This window comes from Egretta garzetta, unplaced genomic scaffold (assembly GCF_000687185.1).
Source record: "Egretta garzetta isolate BGI_Z169 unplaced genomic scaffold, ASM68718v1 scaffold208, whole genome shotgun sequence".
Classification (NCBI taxonomy): Eukaryota; Metazoa; Chordata; class Aves; order Pelecaniformes; family Ardeidae; genus Egretta; species Egretta garzetta.
Genome location: NW_009260403.1, coordinates 602763 through 623620, shown reverse-complemented (window position 1 = coordinate 623620; position 20858 = coordinate 602763). Strand labels below are relative to the sequence as shown.

The 20858-nt window shown below is 39.8% G+C and overlaps 1 protein-coding gene across 1 annotated transcript in view; it reads right to left on the bottom strand.

Annotated features, from left to right (window-relative positions):
• Positions 1-450: 450 nt before the first annotated feature.
• MBD5 (methyl-CpG binding domain protein 5) overlaps positions 451-20858 on the bottom strand; it is a 128271-nt gene continuing 107863 nt past the window's right edge. Inside the window, 6 exon segments of the mRNA XM_035898934.1 lie at positions 451-1634; positions 3914-3989; positions 9724-9797; positions 15217-16425; positions 18346-18557; positions 20190-20858. The exon segment at positions 20190-20858 is cut by the window's right edge and continues 41 nt beyond it. Of these exon segments, the coding sequence (XP_035754827.1) occupies positions 1563-1634; positions 3914-3989; positions 9724-9797; positions 15217-16425; positions 18346-18557; positions 20190-20858 (2312 nt within the window). The 3' untranslated portion in view covers positions 451-1562.

The following is a 20858-nucleotide window of genomic DNA, read 5'->3' as shown; positions in this document are numbered from 1 at the left end:
AAGCGGTGGTCCCGGACGAAGAGGTAGGGGTTACGGACTCCACCCCGGGACCGGGAATGGTGAACGGAGTTATTCCGGGAAGCCTTGAAGACAGAGGATGTCATTGCTTCCATCACCATCACCACCATCCGTGTTAAAAAAGAAAAATGAAATAAAATGGAAATAATGTTGTGCTACACTTCCGTTCGTTAATTTTATAATGGCTCATAGCTTTAGACTTTTAAATCTGTAGTGTATTAATTTTTTCTACATATGTTTCACATTTCTCACTTAATATAACATAAATAATTTGGTTAATAGATTTAACCTGCACATTTCAGCCACATTAATATATATAAGAATCTGTTAATGGTATAAATAATTCTTTTTAAATAAAATAAATCTGATATGTTACATAATACTGATAAAAATTACTGTTGCTAATAGTTTTGTAAGCCACCCTTAATTCTTTTTGTTTTAATACTGCGAGATGGATACTGGAATTACTTTTACGAACGCTGCGGAGCATGCCCTTTCATTCTACTGCAAAACCAAACCGTAATCAACGCTGATCACATTATTAAAGCAGGGCCTCTGCCCCCTTAAAAGTAAACACGATGGTTAATGACGTTAGATAATTTAAGCTAATAAATCTAGGGGTTTTGAGGGGTCAACGTTACGGGGGATAGAAACTGTTTAGTTTATCAGGTGGCTATGAAACTTTAACTACAGAAATGGCTGACTAAAATAGTCCATCTACTTTCTTTCTTTTTAATAAAATCTACAGCATTCTACTTTAAAAGTTAAGTAAATAAAAACGCAACCGCTAGTTGCAGCCTTTGAATTATTAATTAGAGCTGTGATCCCACATCCCGTTAGGAATCTGCAAGGTTGCACTCTCCTACAGAGACCTGAAATGGAGTACAGTACTTCCAGGCAAGGTTCATTCCAAACAGACAGTATCAATGGACACTCAGTGGCGTGAAGTGTATGTCATAATTAAGGTATTACATAATCATGCCTTCTCTCTGCTGTTAAATACAAAAACAGCATCTTTTACATTATCATATAAAAGCATTTAGGCTGTATTTTTATTTATCACTTTACACTGGTAGTCTCTTGTATGTGTACTCAATAGAAACCAAAGAATTTTGTACACTATTTTTTGTACAATAAAAGATAAAGTGTGCATTAGGTACGCTTGTACATGACAATATTGTACAGTATTTACATTTCAGATATCACCATGAAATTCTGTATTATCTATATACACAATGAAAATTTCTCAGAAACATTTGGACTATTTCTTATAATCACAATTTTAGTATTATAGAAAAAAATTTCAGTAATCATCTGACATTGTTACTGCAACCTTTCAAGATTTCTGATTGGCTTATCCAGCAACCGCTATCCCTCCTAATCATCAAAAATATTGTACCACTAATCCGCGTAGCACCCTGCGATGGTATCTATCTGTCTTCATATAAATATTGATATAACCGCGTCTATATCAATACCTACATATAGACTTATGTGCACGTTCATTTTGATAAGTACTGGACCAGTAACAAAGACATTCAATGTTATCTAGAGATCTTCCTCCTCTTGGGTTTTGGAGGCTTCACTTGTCTGTCTCCCTGCGGGATTTGGTGGACCTAAAAATAAGTATATTCAGAAGTTAGCACAGAATATTGGTCAAAGGAACCAGCCAGTAATAAATGAGCTACAGGACTGCTTGAGGTGCCTGTTACGAAACGGTTCTTATTATTTCGTGTCTACGTGGAAGCCCGAATTAAAAGGAACTTCAGGAACTTCAAGGCACTGGGGAGAAAAGCGTTGGTGCTGCAGCCGGTAACGCCTCAAACCTCTGCTCCCTTGGAGACAGGTACCGGCTACAGCAATTGCGAAACCGCGTAATCGGGAACCCAACCCAAAACTGCAATTATGTCACATTCTCAGAGGCAAACATTTGTACATCATCGTGACAAGAGCAATAAGGTAGGAAGTAGGTGGTTAGCAGAAAATACTGCTAACAGGGAAAAAAGTAAGAGAAGTCAAATTCAGGTCTGTGGCAGCATTATTCAGGAACGAGCTCTGCTTAGCAAACTCTGTCTTCACCCAATTACTAAAAGGAAATACTAAATTTTCAGCTAAATGTTAGATTAATTTGATTGTGAAACAGTTTTTGTCACTGGCTGCTCAGGAAAAAACACAACATATTTGGAAGAAGAGCCGTGGCGGAAGGCGCTGGTGTCTAGCGTGGAATACCACCACCATCTGTCGGTGGGAGCGAGCTGCTGTTCTGGGAAGAGGAGCCTGCAGCTTCCAAACAGCAGCCAGGCACAGAAACAAATCCTTCAGCAACGAGCTGAATTATTTCCTTCAGTCCATCCCGAATTCCTTCAGACTGCTAACATTTACTATGTATTTATTGGCTCTTAGCAGTAGAAATAATTCTTCGAGCTAATTATTTTGTTTGCACAGGCTTTTCATCTAAAATGCAACCGATGCCTGAAGAGTAGTAGCTGACAACGTGCAAGTCGCTAAGAGAACCACTGATTCCCTTCTGATTGTTTCTAGGAATCATAATATTTATGGAAATAAACCCTGATCGCCAATTCTGTGACCAGATAATTAAATATCAATCAAGACTATGTAACGACATGCAGGCTGGTACATTAGCTTGCTGCATTACGAAACAACCTGATCAGCAAATCCCATTGCAGCGCCAGTTCATACCGTGGTTAGCGTGCATGCAGCATACAGCTTTTCCTATTACTGGATTTATAAATGAAAAAAAGGTATCGGCAGAACGCTCCCATCCAAACACGCCAGCGGCAGCGTAACCCACGCAGAGACGCGTGTGCCACGCACGTATCCCGTATGCATTTGCAACGGACCTGCAATCAGATCCTGCTTTCCTTTTCCTTCCAAAGAGGAAAACACGCGGCGTTTTAAATCAAATCTCAACCTCATTCGGAAAAATTCACGAGTTTAAACAAAAGATTTGATTCTGTTATTACTCACGGCAGCCATTAAAAGCTACTGAGTAAACTTATTTAACATTTCTGAAAGCAGCTCTACGCCTGCAGTTCTGTATACATTTCCTTTTATGTACTCCAGTAGCTCCCCTCAAGTTTTACTGCTCCTAAGTATGCACACGTACGAGCATCCTCCGTACTGAGCATCGAGTACCAGGAAAAAGACTTTTTTATGTATTCAAATGTTTTACAGTTAATAATTTGAGTACCTGGCAATGCTGAGATATGAGAGGTTAGTCGTGCTGTGATACGTTTTTTTTTTTGCATTTCTAAGTGTGCTTCAATGAAATTGCAGACATATTCTAAATATGAAGGTGAGTGCATTACATAAACCAAATTTTATATTAGAAAGATACTGGGCTTACGTAATAACAGTGTAAATATTTTAGAAAGAGCCCTGTTCGATTTGGTATTAGGAATGCTCTTACCTTTCGTGACAGTATCTTTCATTTCACATAAGGAAAGCTTTGCTCAAAGAGTTCACATTCAAAAGAACGATGCTTTTAAACGCGGTTGCAATATCTTACTACTCAAACTGAAAAACAAGTGAGCCTGATTTTGTGCCACTGGTCAGGGAAAACCCATGGGCTATGAACAGGACTGGAACTGATCCAACTATTATCAGTACGTCCAGGAATCCAACCTTTGTAAAAAATAATATAATCAGCAATGTAACTAAAATGCTACATCTGTTCCCATTTCTCAGAATGATTAGACGTTTGCAAACGGTTTTTTTTAATGCAGGAAGAACACTGAAAATTCCACATTATTTAAGAAAATAGAAGCAAACTTTCTGTTAGAAAGCAACCCAAACCAACACGCCCCGTCTTCAACTGACAGACATGCAGAACCATAGGAAAAGAAGATGATTGCTAACGTGAAAAGGAACTTACATTCCCAGACATTTTGTCTAGTTCACTCATGGCCTCGTGTATAGCAGCTTCTAAATGGTTATTTAGCTTTCCACTTCTAGGAAGAAAAAAAAATAATGCCATCAGTACTTCTTGGCAGAAGAAAAAAAAACTTTTAAAAAATTAATAATACAGACATTAACTCATTGGATATATGGTACCAGCTGTAGAGCCTCTCCCAGGTTGTTACAGTACAAATAGTGAGATCAGACCTTTATACAATATTATGCAAATTAGAGGCTTGTGTTAAAATTACAGAAGAAAAACGAAAGCCAGCACTTCAGGGAGTTGCATGGTCACTTGCAATATCCACAAGACAGATGACATCCGTGAAGGAAGAGCAAGAGAACTTCACGGTAACGTAGCATTTTGTGCAATTGTTTTTTTTTAGATCATTAGCAAAGGGCCAGACTCTCGTGGGTTTTAATCAGGAGCAGAAGAGGAGGACCCAGCTACTCCGGACTTTCTTAAAGACTTCAGCTGTTACTAAACCTCCAGTGCCAGCTCGCCTCTGCCTGCTTCCCACTCCACGCCATGTGCTGTGTCCACCCCGTAAATGTGGTTACCTAAATAACGTACACTGCCTTCTCTTGAAAAATCAGCGCGTGAGCTGCAAAGTTGTCCTCTTACCCAAAGCACAAAGCTTAAATAACGCTTCTAACTTTAAATAGCCAGAGGAAAATAAGTCATATGAATCCTCTAAAATGTTGCTAGTTTTCTATGGAATGACAGCAGACCAAGGGCTACGGCAGGGGTAAGGAGAAGAACACCTTCTTGCAAACGGAAGTTACCCCAACTCATCGGGCAGCTCCATACACATCTGATTTTGCAGTGACACTTTTGATTTATGTCTGTTTTTTTAAAGAGTTTTCCCACTTGAACACCACACTCTGCATGTCAGGTCATGCTTCTGTGGCTCCATGGTCACACCTCAAGAGTTTCAAGCAAACTTGAGTTTGTTACTTGAGCACACGTTACTGTCATTTGTCAACAGCTTGTTGAGGATCTGTGCTGAAAAGCATATATATATATATATATATATATATATTTAGATAGGCTGGTTCATTCATGACTTCAACCAAAAAGGTACATTTAGAAGAGTAATGAACATGAAGAGAAGTGGCTGAATATGAGATGAGAGAGAGATCGTCCTGGAGATGAGAGACAGTGTTACGAGCATCCATCACGATGTCCTCAGGACCTAAGAAAGTGCTGTTGTCCTTGCTTCGGAGCTGCAGAGATGAGGGGAGAAGGAAGGGAGCCATCCGCATCACCAGGAAGGATAAGGGCAGAGAGAGGTAAGAGAACAGCTCATCCCAAGCTAGCAAGGATGGCTGGGTCACTAGGACCGTCCTTCACAGGAGGAGACACTTTCTAAAAAGATCTTCCCTTTTAAGACAGACAGACCGACCATCACGTCAGCTGGGACGTTCTTCCCTGCGACTAAAGATTTATAGCAACAAAAAGCATCAGCAAGATTGACAAGGAAGCAGCACAGACGAAGAATCGAGCCGGTGTTGCTCGACAGTAATTCTATCCCCCTCGTTCTGCAAAATGATTTTCATAACCACCAGTACAGCTGGGAGATCAAAGACGGGAGAACAGAGGGTCTGTTACCCATTATTCAAATAAGAGATACCCTAACACCATTTCGCATCGGTCATCTGAGCTATACCAGGGCACGAATTGCACAAAAAATTCAAAAAGCCAGAAACCTTAATGACCTGAGCGTACAAAAGTGAAGTGTAATAGGACTTCATCCACGTATGAAGTTGCACAAGTTTAACCAAGGCTTTGAATGAATTAGTTAAAACGGTGGTAAAGGAGTTTGGTGCGACTTTAAAATCATGTACCCTGATGGGAGTTTAAATCAACTGGAGAAATGATAAGATAAACTGAAATAAATATTGGCGTGCAAAGCCTGACACGTCCACCTGGGTTTCTGAGCTGCTCGGCCTAGGCTGCTTGCAAAACCAAGCTTAAGCTACGCAACTTGGGCAAGCGAAGGCACCCTGAGATATTGTAAATGACGAACAGAATATTGTTCAGTGGCAACACCCTGTAAAGGTAACACGACTCTATTTATCATGCAGATATCTTAATAACTGGTAGCACTGCTGACTGAAGCAGATTTCGGATGCCAAGTTACCTATATGTGATGTAAAGTTATTTAATCAACATTATGCCCTATCAGCAACCCACTCGTTACGATATCGATGAAATTATTGCTAGTAGGCAAAACAGCCACTTGAAAGTATTCAAAATACAAACGATCATTTGAATTGTCGTCTTAAGACACTGTTGTTATGTTCATTTTACTGTGAAGATGATGATCTGCCCCTGAGCAAATCCAAGTTTCAGAAGTACCCACCACTAAAATATCCATTTACTGCAGCTAAAAATCTGAGAATTTGACATCAGATAAACATGGGTTGGGTCTCTAGCGATTCAAACTGACCTGCGAATATCACACTTAATCACTCATTAAAGAGCAGCACATCATCTCTTCGAAAACCTCTCATGGCCAAGAGCTTTGGAGAAGGATTTAAATTCCTCCCCTCAGGAAGGGAAGATAAACTTTTTGTCAGAAGCCTTCTTTTAATCCTCCTCCTACCTACTGGGGCCCATTACAATTTTACCAAATTGATTCATCAAAATGAAGTCTGAGCATGTGTTGAGCTGAAGTTCCCTCCCACGGTGGACATACTCCAGACCTCACCTGCAATTGCTGCTGTGGGCAGCTCCTGCAGCGAGAACAGGGGATGGCTGAGTGCATCCACCTTGCCTGGCTCTGACAGCATGGGGCAAGCCACTGGTAGACTCACGGCTAGAGAAGTCAGAGACTCAGATTGTGTCAGGATGGAGACTGACTGGAGCTGGAAGATGGAAAGGTGGTGGAAGAGATGCATTGTATCTTCCCTTCCTGGAGTCCTGTTCAACTCTGAACACGGCACACGCCCAATAGGAGGAACATCAAGAGACTTCAACTGTTTGATGCTAAGAAGCCACATTCAAACTTCATTTTAAGATAACTTGGGATGGATGGTGGAGATGGTAATGGTAGGGATGGTAATAGCACATCCCTGACAAGAGAGAAGCCTGGTGTTGGAGATAAACAACAGAGGAACAGGAAACCACAGGAGGAGACACTGCTATTGGGTATGGCCCACAGAGGGTGCTCTGTATGCGGTGGGACAGGAGAACGCTTGTGAACAGAGGAATCCAGGTAACTACAGAGCTTGGGAAGAACAAAGATTGCACGAGATGAGGCTGTGATAAGGGAAGACTGGGCCCCCAGCAGATAATCTTCTAGAGACTACACCTGGATAGGTGAGGAAGCTGCTGTGTCCTGACCTTCTGGAAGCAAGAAGGGACATGGCTCAGAGAACGGAACAGCTGAGACAAGGTGGAACTGAGAAAGGCTGGGATGGCTCAGCAGTTTGCACCAGCGTGCATTTTCCTACAAGGCCCTGAATAAAGACGACAGTTTAGGAGTCCCACCATGCCTCTGAGATATCCCCAAGCAGACACCTGACCATTGTCTAGCAAAGTGCTACACAAAATGCTTTAGATCGTACTGTTTGTTGAAGTTGCAAAGCTCTGTGCAACAGAGCTAACACATCTGACTATGCCGATCAAACCTGCTGCAATGACTTTTTTTCCTGGTGTCTTGTTTAGAAACCTAAGAAACCAAATATACAAAACGTTCCCATTTTAAAAACAAATACCTGAGGTTAAATTAAGATTTACAATTTGCAAATACTGGATATAGGGTGCAGCTTGAATTGCATCCTATTATATCCCTATTATAATACAGTTTTTTAGCTTTGCAAACATTTTCATTTTTATTTAGTTTTAATAACTTTATATTTAATATATAACATTAATATATATTATTGGAGATTGAGGCAAGACTGTGCAGTGGACTACCGCAGTAATCCCATAAGTACCATTTGTTGCCAAAATTGTACAATATACTGGGGCTGAGACACCAACACGAAGAGTAATTTATGGCGTTAAGGTATCTGAATGGCATTTTGAGGTCCTGGATGCTAAGCCTGCTCTGCTAAAGACACCGGACCTAGGTGATGCTAGTCCATGCTCTCGCAACATAAATTTCTCCCGGGTTCCTTTACCCATGTCTTCTTTACTGGAGAAGCGTTCAACGTGATGCCAGTACATAACACGCGTGAGTGCTGAGTACTTACACAGGTAGGAAACAGAAACAGGAGTATTCTACATGGAGCAACTATATCCAACGCTAAAAGTTTTGAAAAATCTGGACCTGTGTCTAACAAGATACTACAGAGCCATATACCAGAAAGAAGACCATAAGGAGATGAATAGCTTATTCATTTATTTATTTATGCCAGTACCCAGGAAAAAGAGGAAGGGTCCATGAAGAAATACCGAATGATTTGAACTATGAAGTAAGAACAAGTAGAAACATGGAGAAAAAACCCGCCAGGGCTGTAAAGCGACCCTACGAAAGGGGCAACCAGGTGCCCTGGACTGGCTGGGATGTTTGATTACCTCGTAATCATACCTTCCTTATGGGCAAGCAATGGGGCAGAACCAGACAGGCCACAAAAAAAGGCCACTGGATTCAGTGGAATTGCAGACAATCCTTGCAGTCTGCTAAATATACAAATGCAAATCAGAAGATGGGAGTTTTTCTTAAATTGTACTGTTTATCTCAACTTTAACACCTCTTTCCATTTGCTCCTGGTGCCACCTTACTTGAGTCACGTATTTCGCTTCAGGGACACGAGCAAACAACTGGGGAGTTGCCAAAAGCCCTTCTGTGTTCTCACCACACACCCTTGAACTCCAGTAAGATATTTTGAGGATGATCTTGGAAAAAACAACCACCGACATTGTCTCTCATTGGCATAAAAATTATTTCTCTTAAGCGCTGTGTGACATATAAATAGAAGAAAAGCTTACACCTTAAAAGGAGTTGAAGGCAAATAATTATTTAATTCCTTTAAGCCTGTGATTATTTTGCTGAAGACAAGCACTGCAAGCTGACTTTAAATTCTCACAGATTCCAAGGCATAGATTTTCACTGCAACAGTAAATAAGCAACAGCATCCTAGAACAAATCCAATCATAGTACAATTTCTACTTTTCTATCCTTTTACAGCTGTCCAGATTTTTTTTTTTTTTCCTCCTGAAGTCAACCATTTTTCTCTTTTTGTCTATGCTGATGCTTCGTATCCTAATACTTACTGTTTCACGGTCTTTCTAGCCTTGTATATTTGTAAATAAAAGCTAAAAGGCAAGGGAAACCCAAACAGTTCATGCGCGCCTGACACAAAGCTCTGCACTGAGCCCCTGGCCTGGTTAAATACAGCCAGACTTCACAAATTCTGAAACGCTTCTCAGCAACGGGAAATAAAACTGAATTTATCTGAATAAACTTGTGCTCAGCCTGCAGCAGCAGCTGCCAGAGGGAGAGGGAAGAGATAAGAAGGGCAGATCTTGTTAAAAAGCGTATTTGGTCAGAATAGTTTTGATGTAATAACTTTTTTTGCTGTAAATTAGAAATCCTACACATGAAAGCTCAAACAAGTAGGCTGACATTTTACAAAGGCTACTGTAAATATCAGAAGATGCAATAAAAATGCAGATATCAAAGATCTCGCATGATTATCATAAGCAGCACAAGGAATTCAGAAAATTAACTCTTCAGTTTGACCGATATGCTAAGCTCCCCAAAATGAGACTCTTAGGAAGGAAAAGAATTTAATTATTCCATTTCACTAGTAAATAAATGGGCATTTACTTACTTTCTGTTCCTTTTTCTGGCTCGGTTGTAAGCTTCTAGACCTTCTGTTAGTGTCTTCAACTTCTCTGGCTCCACCTGAGAGAAGGTACGAACACCAAACCACATTACCCAGACCTGCAATTATTAAACACCGCTTTTACTTCACTGCTAGACATGAATTATTACGGAGCCTAATTTTCACTGTATCCATAGGACACTAACCTTCCCGGCAAAGAATAAATTAACGAATGGCTATATACACCCCCTCATAATATATGTATATATTACAGTTTCTCTAGGTGTCCACACCACTAGCAAGAGAAATACATAAAACAAACCCACAGCACTTAAGAAAACAAAACTAAGAAGGGAGATAATATCGTTAAAGCCTTGTCTGTCTTTGTATTATTAATATGAACACCGTTGTTAAAGTCTCATACTCCGTACTCACATTTTACAAATGTATTTTACACCTTTGAGACCACCTGGAACGCATTAAAATACCCAGTTGCCTAGTACCCACGATACAATTTTTACAGATGCCATCAACACAAAAGCGTTTCGCATCACCGCAAAGTTCTGGATAAAGCATTTAACGCCCCAGTCCAACAACGCTGCTGATGGCACGGCCAAATTAATTCCTATTTCAGAAGAGCCAAAGTACGTGCTTAAGGCCTTAAAAGGGGGGCGGGCAGGGTGACAAACTTTATTTATGCATTAGGAATCTATGAGTTTTAACCAGAGCTCGCTTTAGCCCGCTCATTTACTGGTCCTGAGAAAGGTCCTCTTTACTTAAGCACATACTTTAGCGAGGAACGAGTTTGAGCACGTGCTCAACAGGGCTGCTGAGCTGGTATTCAAAGTACGTTAACCGGAAATTTAAGTTCTCTTGAACTCAACCAGAATGATAATCTTTTAAGCAATCAGTACATCAATCGTTGCATATCGTCACTGGTACCACTGGGTAGGCACCAGTTAGTACTAACATAACCAATACAAACATGAAAGAAAATTCATTATATCATCCGTATGATTTTCTCATTTGCATTCTCAAAACGTTAACCCACTTAACTCCGCGCATTGTTTTGATTTGGCTCAGTCATTTCTGCTTGTAAAAACAAAAAAGGGTATTTAAACACACAAATTTAAAGAAAACGAATGGATAAATTCCTTTTTCTTTGTCAGTATTGCTACATTTTGCTTGACTTATTTTTTAATCTTTGCATAACTTATATAACATTTGTTTCATTAAAAAGTACAGCTTGTATTCTGACACGAGGAAAATTAATTCTATAAATACAAATTTATTAAGCACGCCTATATACAATCTGAAAAATAAATTTAAATGCAAATTCCTTCTAAACGCAGCCTTTCAATTACTAAATAATTTATTTTCACAATGAAACTGAATTTTAGACGTGACAATGTGAAGCTGATGAGTGAGCAAGTTGTCAAAATCTCTAGAAATAAGGCCCAATATAATGCATGTTTAAACCAAATTTCACATGTCTTGAACTTACGCATCTGCTAATGAAGTTGGGGAATACTGCGGTTTCGGGAACTTACAAGACAAGAGCCATTACTGGTGAAATCTGCACACGGGGAGGCAAGATTTCTATTTTCATGAAACAGATTCAATTATGCCGCAGACTGTAGCGTTTTTCCCTTAAAACTCTGCTTACTTGTAATGTAAGACTGCAAATCCTTCAAATAATTTCTCTCCTAATCAGACTTCGGAAAAATACAAACGTGTACGGAAAAACCACTCCCTATTCAAAACCCGTGGAGCTTTTCGAAGGGCAAACATGAGAAGAAGAGGCACACAGCCCTCAGAATGAGCTTCAGAAACCTATACATTACATCTCCTACATTAATGCGGTATTATCGGAGGCAATGTTACTCTGCAATACGCTATAGCTCGAGCCTTCATCTTATAGAATGTTTGAAAAACAGCTAAAGAAACTTGTATTTTTCAAGCTGAACAGAATTAAAGGGCACTCACGTAATCATCTTGATCTGTTACTTTGGATGCTTTACTACGTGGCAGAGTTGTCATGGATGCTAATATTAATATATATATATATGTGTGTGTGTGTGTGTATAAGGAACAAACTCTGCAAAGGGTTGCATAGGTCTGCCATGAGATATGTAAGATAGTTCAAGGGCAAATATTTTTATGAAGAGCTAATATCACATTTGGGTCACACGGGACTTAAGTAACAAAAAGAAATCAATGTCTTCATTACTGGAGTTTTGTGATGGTAGAAGAGTAAAAAACCGGCTAGCACTTTTTTGAAAAACTAGCATCAAATTGCTGACATAACATGGTATCGGAAGAAATTGTAAGAGATATATTTGGATTAATAATATCATATGCCTTCATTTAAAATGAGCCATTACAACACTAAATACATACAAATGGGGTTCTCGGGACACTGAGAAATCACACCTATTATTATCTGTACAACTATAAAAGCTCAGATTAAAAAACCTAACTTAACTGATGGCAAGTCCTACTGAGAACAAGCCTTGCCCCGTAAGAATCGCTATGACACGCACTCACAGCAGGCAACTCCTGCTCACACAAACCTGTTGACTGTTGCTCTCAAAGCCTTGTTCCTGTTTAGGTGATTTGATTTGGATAATAATCAAATTAATTACTTAACGAAATACACATCCTTCATTTTAGGATGCGTGCAGCTTCGGGGCTTGCTTCTTCCCTTTTCAGAAATTGCTGCTGCTACGGCTGCACTTCCCTTGGGTTCCTCTTTAATTTTCCAATACCCAAAAAGCAAGCGTTCATTAGGAAACAAAGGTGCAATATTCCTCCCTGTCCTGTTAGGGAAGCACCATGCTAGCTGCTCTTCAAACAGAAGCCTTATTACATTTAATACCCCAAGTCTTTTAAATGGAAACAAAAATCAAATTATCTATGATATAAAGAACCGAGAATATACAAAGCACCATGAAATCCCAACAGAATCGCAAAACTAATGTTACAATATAGGAGGGTTAACATTTGATTATACAAATACTTTAAAAGATGTTTTAAGAAAGCGCTGCAGAAAATACCATTTTCAGAACTGCTGCTAGTGACGCCCACCATGAATTGTAACCTTTCGGGATTTTCTTGAAGCACAGAATTTCTGAGGACCATTTGATTTGCAAGGTTATTTCCTTTTGGCTTTCAAGGTTATTTTTATTGGTTTGCTGTGGTTGGGTTTTTTTTTTTTATTTTTTCTTTTCTTCAGACGAGGCTGCCCAAACATCTGAAGAATGCAGCTGTACAACATATTATAGGAGTGTTTGAACATGTGTATAGATTGCCACTGTGCATGGGAGTTCCTGCCTATTTGCAATGAGAAACAGAACACAGCACACGCACATTTTCGCCTCTTTCATGTTCCCCTGTATCCCACCTTTCAACCTCAACTCCTGACCTTCGGAACGGTCATTCACTCTGGACTTGGAGAAAAGTAGACTTTTTTTTTTTTTTTTCTACTTTAAAATTATTATTATTAAATGAGAGACGCCTTCTGATGGGAGAGGTGATCCATTACGTGGGACTTCCTGATGAAGAATTTGAAACGAGCTCCCTTGCTGCCTCCACAAGTACCTTGACAGCACGGCGTGAGCAGCAACGTGCACATGGCCACAGTTTGCTTCCCCGTTGTTTGTGCTTCAGTATACAATAAAATCTGTGCCACTGAATACAACAGTACATGATACTTATATAATGTACAGAAGAGACACAAAATTAAAGAAGTCAGGTTTGCACAAAAGCAGCTATACGTTCTGGTACCCACAAATTGAGGAGTAAGCTTATAAAACCGCTAAGGAATGCAAATGAAAAAAAAAATTCACCTCTTTACAAAAGTAATAAAAAGTAAGCTCTTCATATATATATCAAACCAGTCACAGAGATGGATACACAATTTTGTGAAGGTAATACATAAATGCAGACTTGGAACATAGGTGCAGTGTAATTACTGTATTCATCATCCATATGGGACAGGAATATTGTACACTTCCAGTTTTGTTTGATCTTTTACGGTCTGTGGTCCACCTCATTTGCCTATACCTTATAAACTGACTTGTAATTTGGGATCTACCCTTTGTAAGGAATGAGCTCTTCCGTTTGTTACTAGAGCACGCCGATTTCTCTCTATAAAGTGAACACTTCCGTGCAGCGTACTCAGACGGGAGCCCTTTGAAACCTTTGTGGCTAAGGAGATCAACAGAGAAGCCACCTGTAAAGAGAGACTAAAGTTCTCTTAAACTAGGGTTGAAACCATTCTGGCCAAACATCACCCCAGTTATTTACAGCACCAATTCATGAAAGACCTGTTGGACTGTTTGGGGAAATGACATTTGCACATCAACCTCGGATAACTCTACGACTCTGAACTGCAGTAAGACCAGTGGTGGTTACTCTATAGATACACCAGTTCCAGCTCAAGAAGCTCCTGAGCTATGCACCGGTAGGAGTCAGAGGCTGTTGGTGAAGCAGCGCTCCTCAACATGCTCTTGTTCCCTCTCCCCTCTCGATATCTGCTGTCGGCCAAATTCTGGGGAAAGGAAGACTTTGGTCTGACCTACTATCACCGTTCTTACGTTCTTATGACCGTTGTTGTGCAATGTACTAGGCAGGTATATGGGGAAAAAGGACGTAATTTTTAAGTGGTTTGATTTCTTTGACGGAGGTAAAACATGACTTCGTTAGATCTTCCTTTCTGCTTACGTATTTTTTAAATTTGCATTTTATAAAACAGCACTTAAAAATATTTATATAGAGAAGATTGGAAATGTTTTATAAAGAACTACAAAAATATAATGTTATACAGGTAAGGGAGACCAGAATTTGAAGTATTTATCATAAAAAAATAACCAGTATCTCCTTGATAACTGTATTTTCTGTGTATTCTCCAACAAGCATAGAAATTGTCAACACAAAAATGGATTTAATATGAAAGAGCAAATTGGAATGCTTTCCTCACTATTAAAAGATGGTCAAAACCTCCTTTCAAGGTGAAAATGCGCATGCATTTCCTCTTGAAGAGCCGATGTGTCAATCAGCAAGCTTTTACTTATTACAGACTTCTCAATCTGATTAGATCAGTTTTCCTTTTTGCAGTTTTCACCACTTGTAGGTATCTCCGTATCAGTTTCTTTGGACATAGCCAGAAGGTTCAACTAAATACACAATGTGCGTTAAACAATTTTTTGTTAACAACATTTTTTGTGTAGCAAGTCTTTTGTGCACCAATTAGTAAGGCATAATCAGGCCAAAATATAATCTGTTTCATGGCTTGGGGAGAAGTTTCTCATTAGAGAACTATGGGAAAAATTCAGTTGTGCAAGCTACAGTTATGAAAAAAAGCAACGCATACTACTAAAACGAGCGACAGAGAAAAAAAACAAAGACTGGACCGAGATAGTTTGGAAAAACTTCCGTATGGACATAGGTACATCTGTATATAAATAGAGAGATATGTGCATATATATATAAATATACCTTCCCCTCCTCAGCGTTTTGTTGACATGAATTGTGAACTTCTTCTTCTCTTACTAGTTTTCCAGGCCATGAAGTCAGTCCTTTGATTTGGCCCCAGACCAAGTCGCCAACATTAAACGTCCTCGGCCTGTAATGTATCAGCTCATTGGAAGAAGGGGAGTCTGGGTTCCTTAGGTCATCTTCACTACTGATGCTTTTAGCATCTGAAGGGCTAGGCACACACCCATTAATGCTTTTGGCATTAAAATCTCCATTGTAATGGATATAGTCTTTAACTAACGAACTTTCCAAGCTATTTGAGGAACTTGGAGATTGCTCTTCCAGAATCAGGTCTTGTTTGGAAGTGTTCAGCAACTCCCCAAACCCTCTGTTCTGCTGAGGCCTATTTCCGTTTATGTGTGCACATCGTTCCACAGTGTTCTCCAGTCTTTCCTTAAAACTCATCATAGTTCTTTTGTAATTGTTATACCTGAAATTCTCCTCCAACATTTTATCACTTTGACAGTTTCGCTGTGATAACAGTATCTGATGCTGCTCGCCTTGTAACAATGGCAGTGTGGAGATGTTATTGGGCCTTTCGTGACAAGGACTACTATGGATATGGGTGGAGTGGTCTAGAAACTCATCACATTTCCATCTATTTATCTCACTGACAGGACTTTGCTCCCCTTCCCACTGTTTTTTGGGTGTGTTACAACTTGTTGATTTGTAATATTCATACCCATCCCCTTCACTTGAGTTTTTACCGTGCTCTGAATTCTTCAGTATTCGCGTTCCTCTAGTGTTCCTTATCCTACCTTCGTGATCAGAAACAGCAACGTTTCTTCCATGGATTACTGCACTGACAGCACTAGAAAGATTTAATGGGTCACCAATTGAGGCTGTGAAGGCACTCATGGCACTCAAAGCTGGAATGGGACTCATTTGTGTTGTACTGCTAACGGCAGTGGTGATTACTACTTGCATTCCTTTGCTTGCAGCATCTACAACTGCTTTGTAGATAGCGTCCACCGATGTATCACCCTGAGCAGCGACATTGAGGTTATCCTTTGCCTGTTGTCCAAGAGATGGTTCAGTTCTTTGCTGCAAATCACACGATGTTTCTTGGAAAGGAGGAAGCATAGTGTTGGAGCTCTCAGGAACTGGCGCCATTCCCATTTGAGTGATCATTCTTTTGTTTAGGACAGCAGCATCTTCCTGCATTCTCACCTGGAAAAAGTAGAGAAAAAGATGGAAATTGCTATTCTGTCCCAAGTGCCATTTCAACAGCCAAACTTTGTTTCATTTTAATAAAAAAACCTCAGGATGGTGGCCAGGCTATTTGTTACAGTACATAATTTTAGTTTGGTTATACACCAGTTACGAAGCTTAATGATGAACAAGCTAGACAGAAAACAAACCCATAATTTAGAGGAAAACAAAACCACTGGCTCTTAGTCTCTGCCTTGTGGATCTAAATAGGTGCCTTGCATGAAATGCTACAACCTACCATGCACTGCTGAGACTACATTATCACCTTTTTCAGGGATTTCTTCTTCTGATTGAGGTACAGCACCCTCCTTTTTTTCCTCTCAAGTCCTAAACACAATTCCACCAAGTTCAAGATTTCTATTCTCAACTATTCTCTTCCGTTCCTTCCCAGACCATAATTTTGCTTCTTTCCTCCCTAGTAACTGTTCTTCTGGGCATCTTGTACGCTCCTCATTCAACGTCTGGAATGTAGGCCATCACTGTCCTTTTGGAATTGGCTAACATTTCTATTTTTTCCTTTTTGCTTATGTGCTCCTCTCGTGGGATCTCTTTTTGCTTCAGTCCCTTGTAAACCATGCCCTCATCCCTTTGCATTGCAGCTGTAATGTCAGGCACTGCCACAGTAAACTGTAACCTTCTGATTAAAGCAACTGTGCTTTTTATATTTCTTGTCACATACGTAGGCAGTGAAGACAATGTCAATAATAGTGCCATAACAAAAAAACTGTTGTAAAAAAAAAGAGGGTAAAATGTTTCCAAAAGCTCTTTTAAATACTTACCATTACTATTTCTGTAACTGAGAGTTCTGAAGCAAAAAAATACTGAGATAAAGCTATCAAAATTCATACAAAAACAAAGAGAGGAAACAGGCAGCTAAAGGACTACAATTTTGCAATAGCAGTGAAACATCTCCACTGAGAAAACGACACATCTTCTTTTTCTTTCTTAAAGGGTGAAAGCACTTTCTGGCACTATCTGTCTGCTTCTGTCTTCACGTCCTGAATTCTGCAGCAACTACGGTAATACTGGATAATAATAAATACGTATTTTAACTCTGGTTTTATTGCCAATTTTGGTTGCTATGCTTCCTGTCATGTTAGTTTGATAGTTCAACTTGCATTTTGAAGAACTGTCTACTTAAGGTGGAGAGCAGGGAGGTATCATTTCTGCACAGTTTGTCATAGCATATTCATCCTAATGCCCGTTTTCTTCAGCCTGTACAATCCCCACCACAGCTACCTCTTCCATTCAATTTCAGTGGGAATATGAGGACTGGTTTTTATCCTTTCCTACTCTGATTTGGATTGGTAATAAGTTAATTTCAGCAAGTTGAGTCTGTTTTGCCCATGATGGTAACTAGCCAATGATCTCTCCTTGTCCTTATCCCAACCCACAAGCCTTTTGATATATTTTTCTCTCCCGTCTGGTTGATAGAGCAGCTTTGGTGGGCACCTGGCATCTAGCCAGGGTCAACCCATCACACCTACAAGCGTAAAATGGTATCAATATTTATTTCTCACCACTGACTTTAATGTTAAGAGTGGTCTAAATGGGAATTTATGATCATTTCTGCGGAATGGAAAATGGTTTTGCTAAAAATGTATAGTAATTGTCAGAACACATATAGCGTATCTTTTTCAATCCATGCAGCATAACTGTTTCCAAAGAAACTACACCTAATTTCTAAGGAAGAAGGTATAAAATTTCAGTATCAAATGCTACTGATTTGCAAAATTCAAAAACTACCGCAGGAGGCAAGCAATTGGATATATTGTATCATCTTAATCACTGAGCAAAAACATCAAACTATGGAGGATATAATTTTACCTACTACAGGTTGGACATTTGTTTGAATATTGATTTCATTTTGCTTTCTACCTGGAAATTTTGGAACAGACATGCCATGGGGTTTGGGTTGTTAGCTGGGCCAGGAATTGGGGGCTGGCCTTGAAAGCCCTGCATGTTCTGATACCCCTGGAGAAGGTGCTGTTGCTGCTGATTTGAAGGAAACATCTGATTGTTGTTTAACAGCGACTGGAGATGACTCAGCTGATGGTTATTCAAAGTAGTGTTTAGAGATGACATGTCACCTGCAATTCAAACACAGGGAAACAGAAGTCAGTAAAGTTTTCAACAGTCAGGAGGAATTTCCTTGACTCAAATTTTAACTGACTGCTAAGCAAACGCCTCTGTAAAATAACACTTTTCCCCTTCAATCTTCTACGGACTGGTCCTCAAGGCATGTGTCTCCTACTCTCTATTCCTTTATTTCTTCAGTATTGCGTCTTTTGCATGTCACATCTACCTGGACCCTGTCTAAAGGTTTCTGACGTGACCGTCTTTGCCTTTGGAACGGTACAGGGCCAAGTATGGCAGAATGAGCTTCTATGATAGTCGGTGTCTCAGAATCTTACTCTTAAGTTTCCAAAGAGTGACTGCTTCAAACAGTACTGGTTGGGGGGCGGGGGGCAGGGGGAGAAAAATATAAATAGAAAATAATTTAAAAATCCCAACAAAACTAGTTTTTCATTAACTATGACAAAATAACATGAGCTAACTGCAAATGAGCAAAAGGCTTTTTGGTTCAATATTTTGTTACCTTCTAGAGAAACAACTGTATTAACATTTTGTATTACACGAAAACCTCACTTTACATGAAAATTATAGTTCTAGTAAAATAAATACGCCGTGGAACCTGACTTTACGCAATAATAAAGCTTAAAAATGTACCCATTTTACAGGGGTTTTTTTGTTTAATTAAAAGCTCATGGTTTTCTTAAAATTGCCATTTGCAGAATCCCCGGTCAGTTGTATCTTACGTGGGAAATGCAAAGTAGGGTTGAGTTCACAATAGCCATTTAGTAGGTAAGTATGAGGTATTATGTCAAAATACTTATCAGCTCTCTGCCACTGTTTAATTCCTCCTACTAGTCCATTTATTAGATTACGTATTTCAAACAACAGAGGAGTACTAGCTGTGTTATATAGTCTTGGTAAAAATCTTCAAAAGACAGAGGAGCAAAAACTAGTATTTAAGGGCTTTTTAATCACTTGTTTTGCGATGTAGGTATTTGTCAAGCGAGCTACCCTGGGCTTCTAAACTACAAGCTGAAGTAATAACACCAGAGAAATGAGAAAATATAAATACATGATAAAGGGCTCGAAGGGCAACCTTCCTCTTTGAACCTGTGCAAGGACCTACTTTGAGTGCTTCATGGATTACTTTACAGGGAGTGTGCTTACGGTTTTGGCACTTTTGATTCACTTGGAAAAATGCACTTGGCCATTTTTCATCTACTGCACAGCTACTCGTACTAACCCTGTGATGCCACATGCGCTTGAAACGAAACACTGCATCCCAGAGATGCGCCTGTGCTTTTTACTACTTGAAAACACGAAACAAGTCCAATTGCTTGCAGAATTTTAAGGTGTATATAGGAGGTCTAGGTGGCATCAGAACGAAGAGTGGAATACAAAATAATTTCCAAAACCAGTATTAAATGTGGCTGAATTAGATTAGAATGTATTTTAAATTTCTGACAGTAACAGTTATGTTTTTCTCAATAGAAATAAACAAGCTGTAACATACAAAAGCCTTACAAAATAAAGAGTATGATAAAGTGGAGTCCTTAAAAATAGAAACTAGAATCCGAAATTCCCCCTCCCCAACCCTCTTCCTTTTTTTTTTTTTCCTTTTATATCTGTGAAGAAATTGAACTTACCAAGCAGACCTGTCCCCAGTAGAGGGTTAAGTAGCTGTGGCACCACAGAGTTATTGTTGAGTTTAGCTGGACCAGATGTATTCCCAGCATTATTAGATATGTTCAGCAATGTTTCTGCCATTGACACCACTGCTGTCCCACCACCCAGGGTTGAGACAGACAGTGCTGCCACTGCTGATGATGTAGTGGTTGTGGTAGTGGTTGCTTGGGAGGAGGTGGCTATGGAAACCTCTGGATGATTAGCGGTGTTGCCCGATGCAGAGTTCAGGACACCTCCCACCAGCTGGGGATTCAAGGCCATTAATGCTGAGGCCCCAGAGACAGCTGGGAGGAGCAGGGGGTTAGAAGTAGTGTCAGTGCCTGAAAAACTTGGAATAGGGTTGCCCAGGGGGTTGGTTAAAAGGGTCTCCACCCTGTTGCTTTCTGACTGATTGCTTGGCAAATGATCAGGTGGGGCTGTCATCTGTGTTACTGAGGGTAAAGGGTTATTTTGCTGTTGCAACAAATCTGAGATGGTCAGATTGAAAGATGGTAGGGGAAGCATGGCAGCTGCTTGGGCTTGGTTCTGAAGGAGGGTTGCTAGAAGCTGAAAATGAACAGGTTGTAATACCTGCCCATCCACGTCACTGGAGAGAAAAGCTAAAGCAGCATTTACATTCGGGTTGAGAA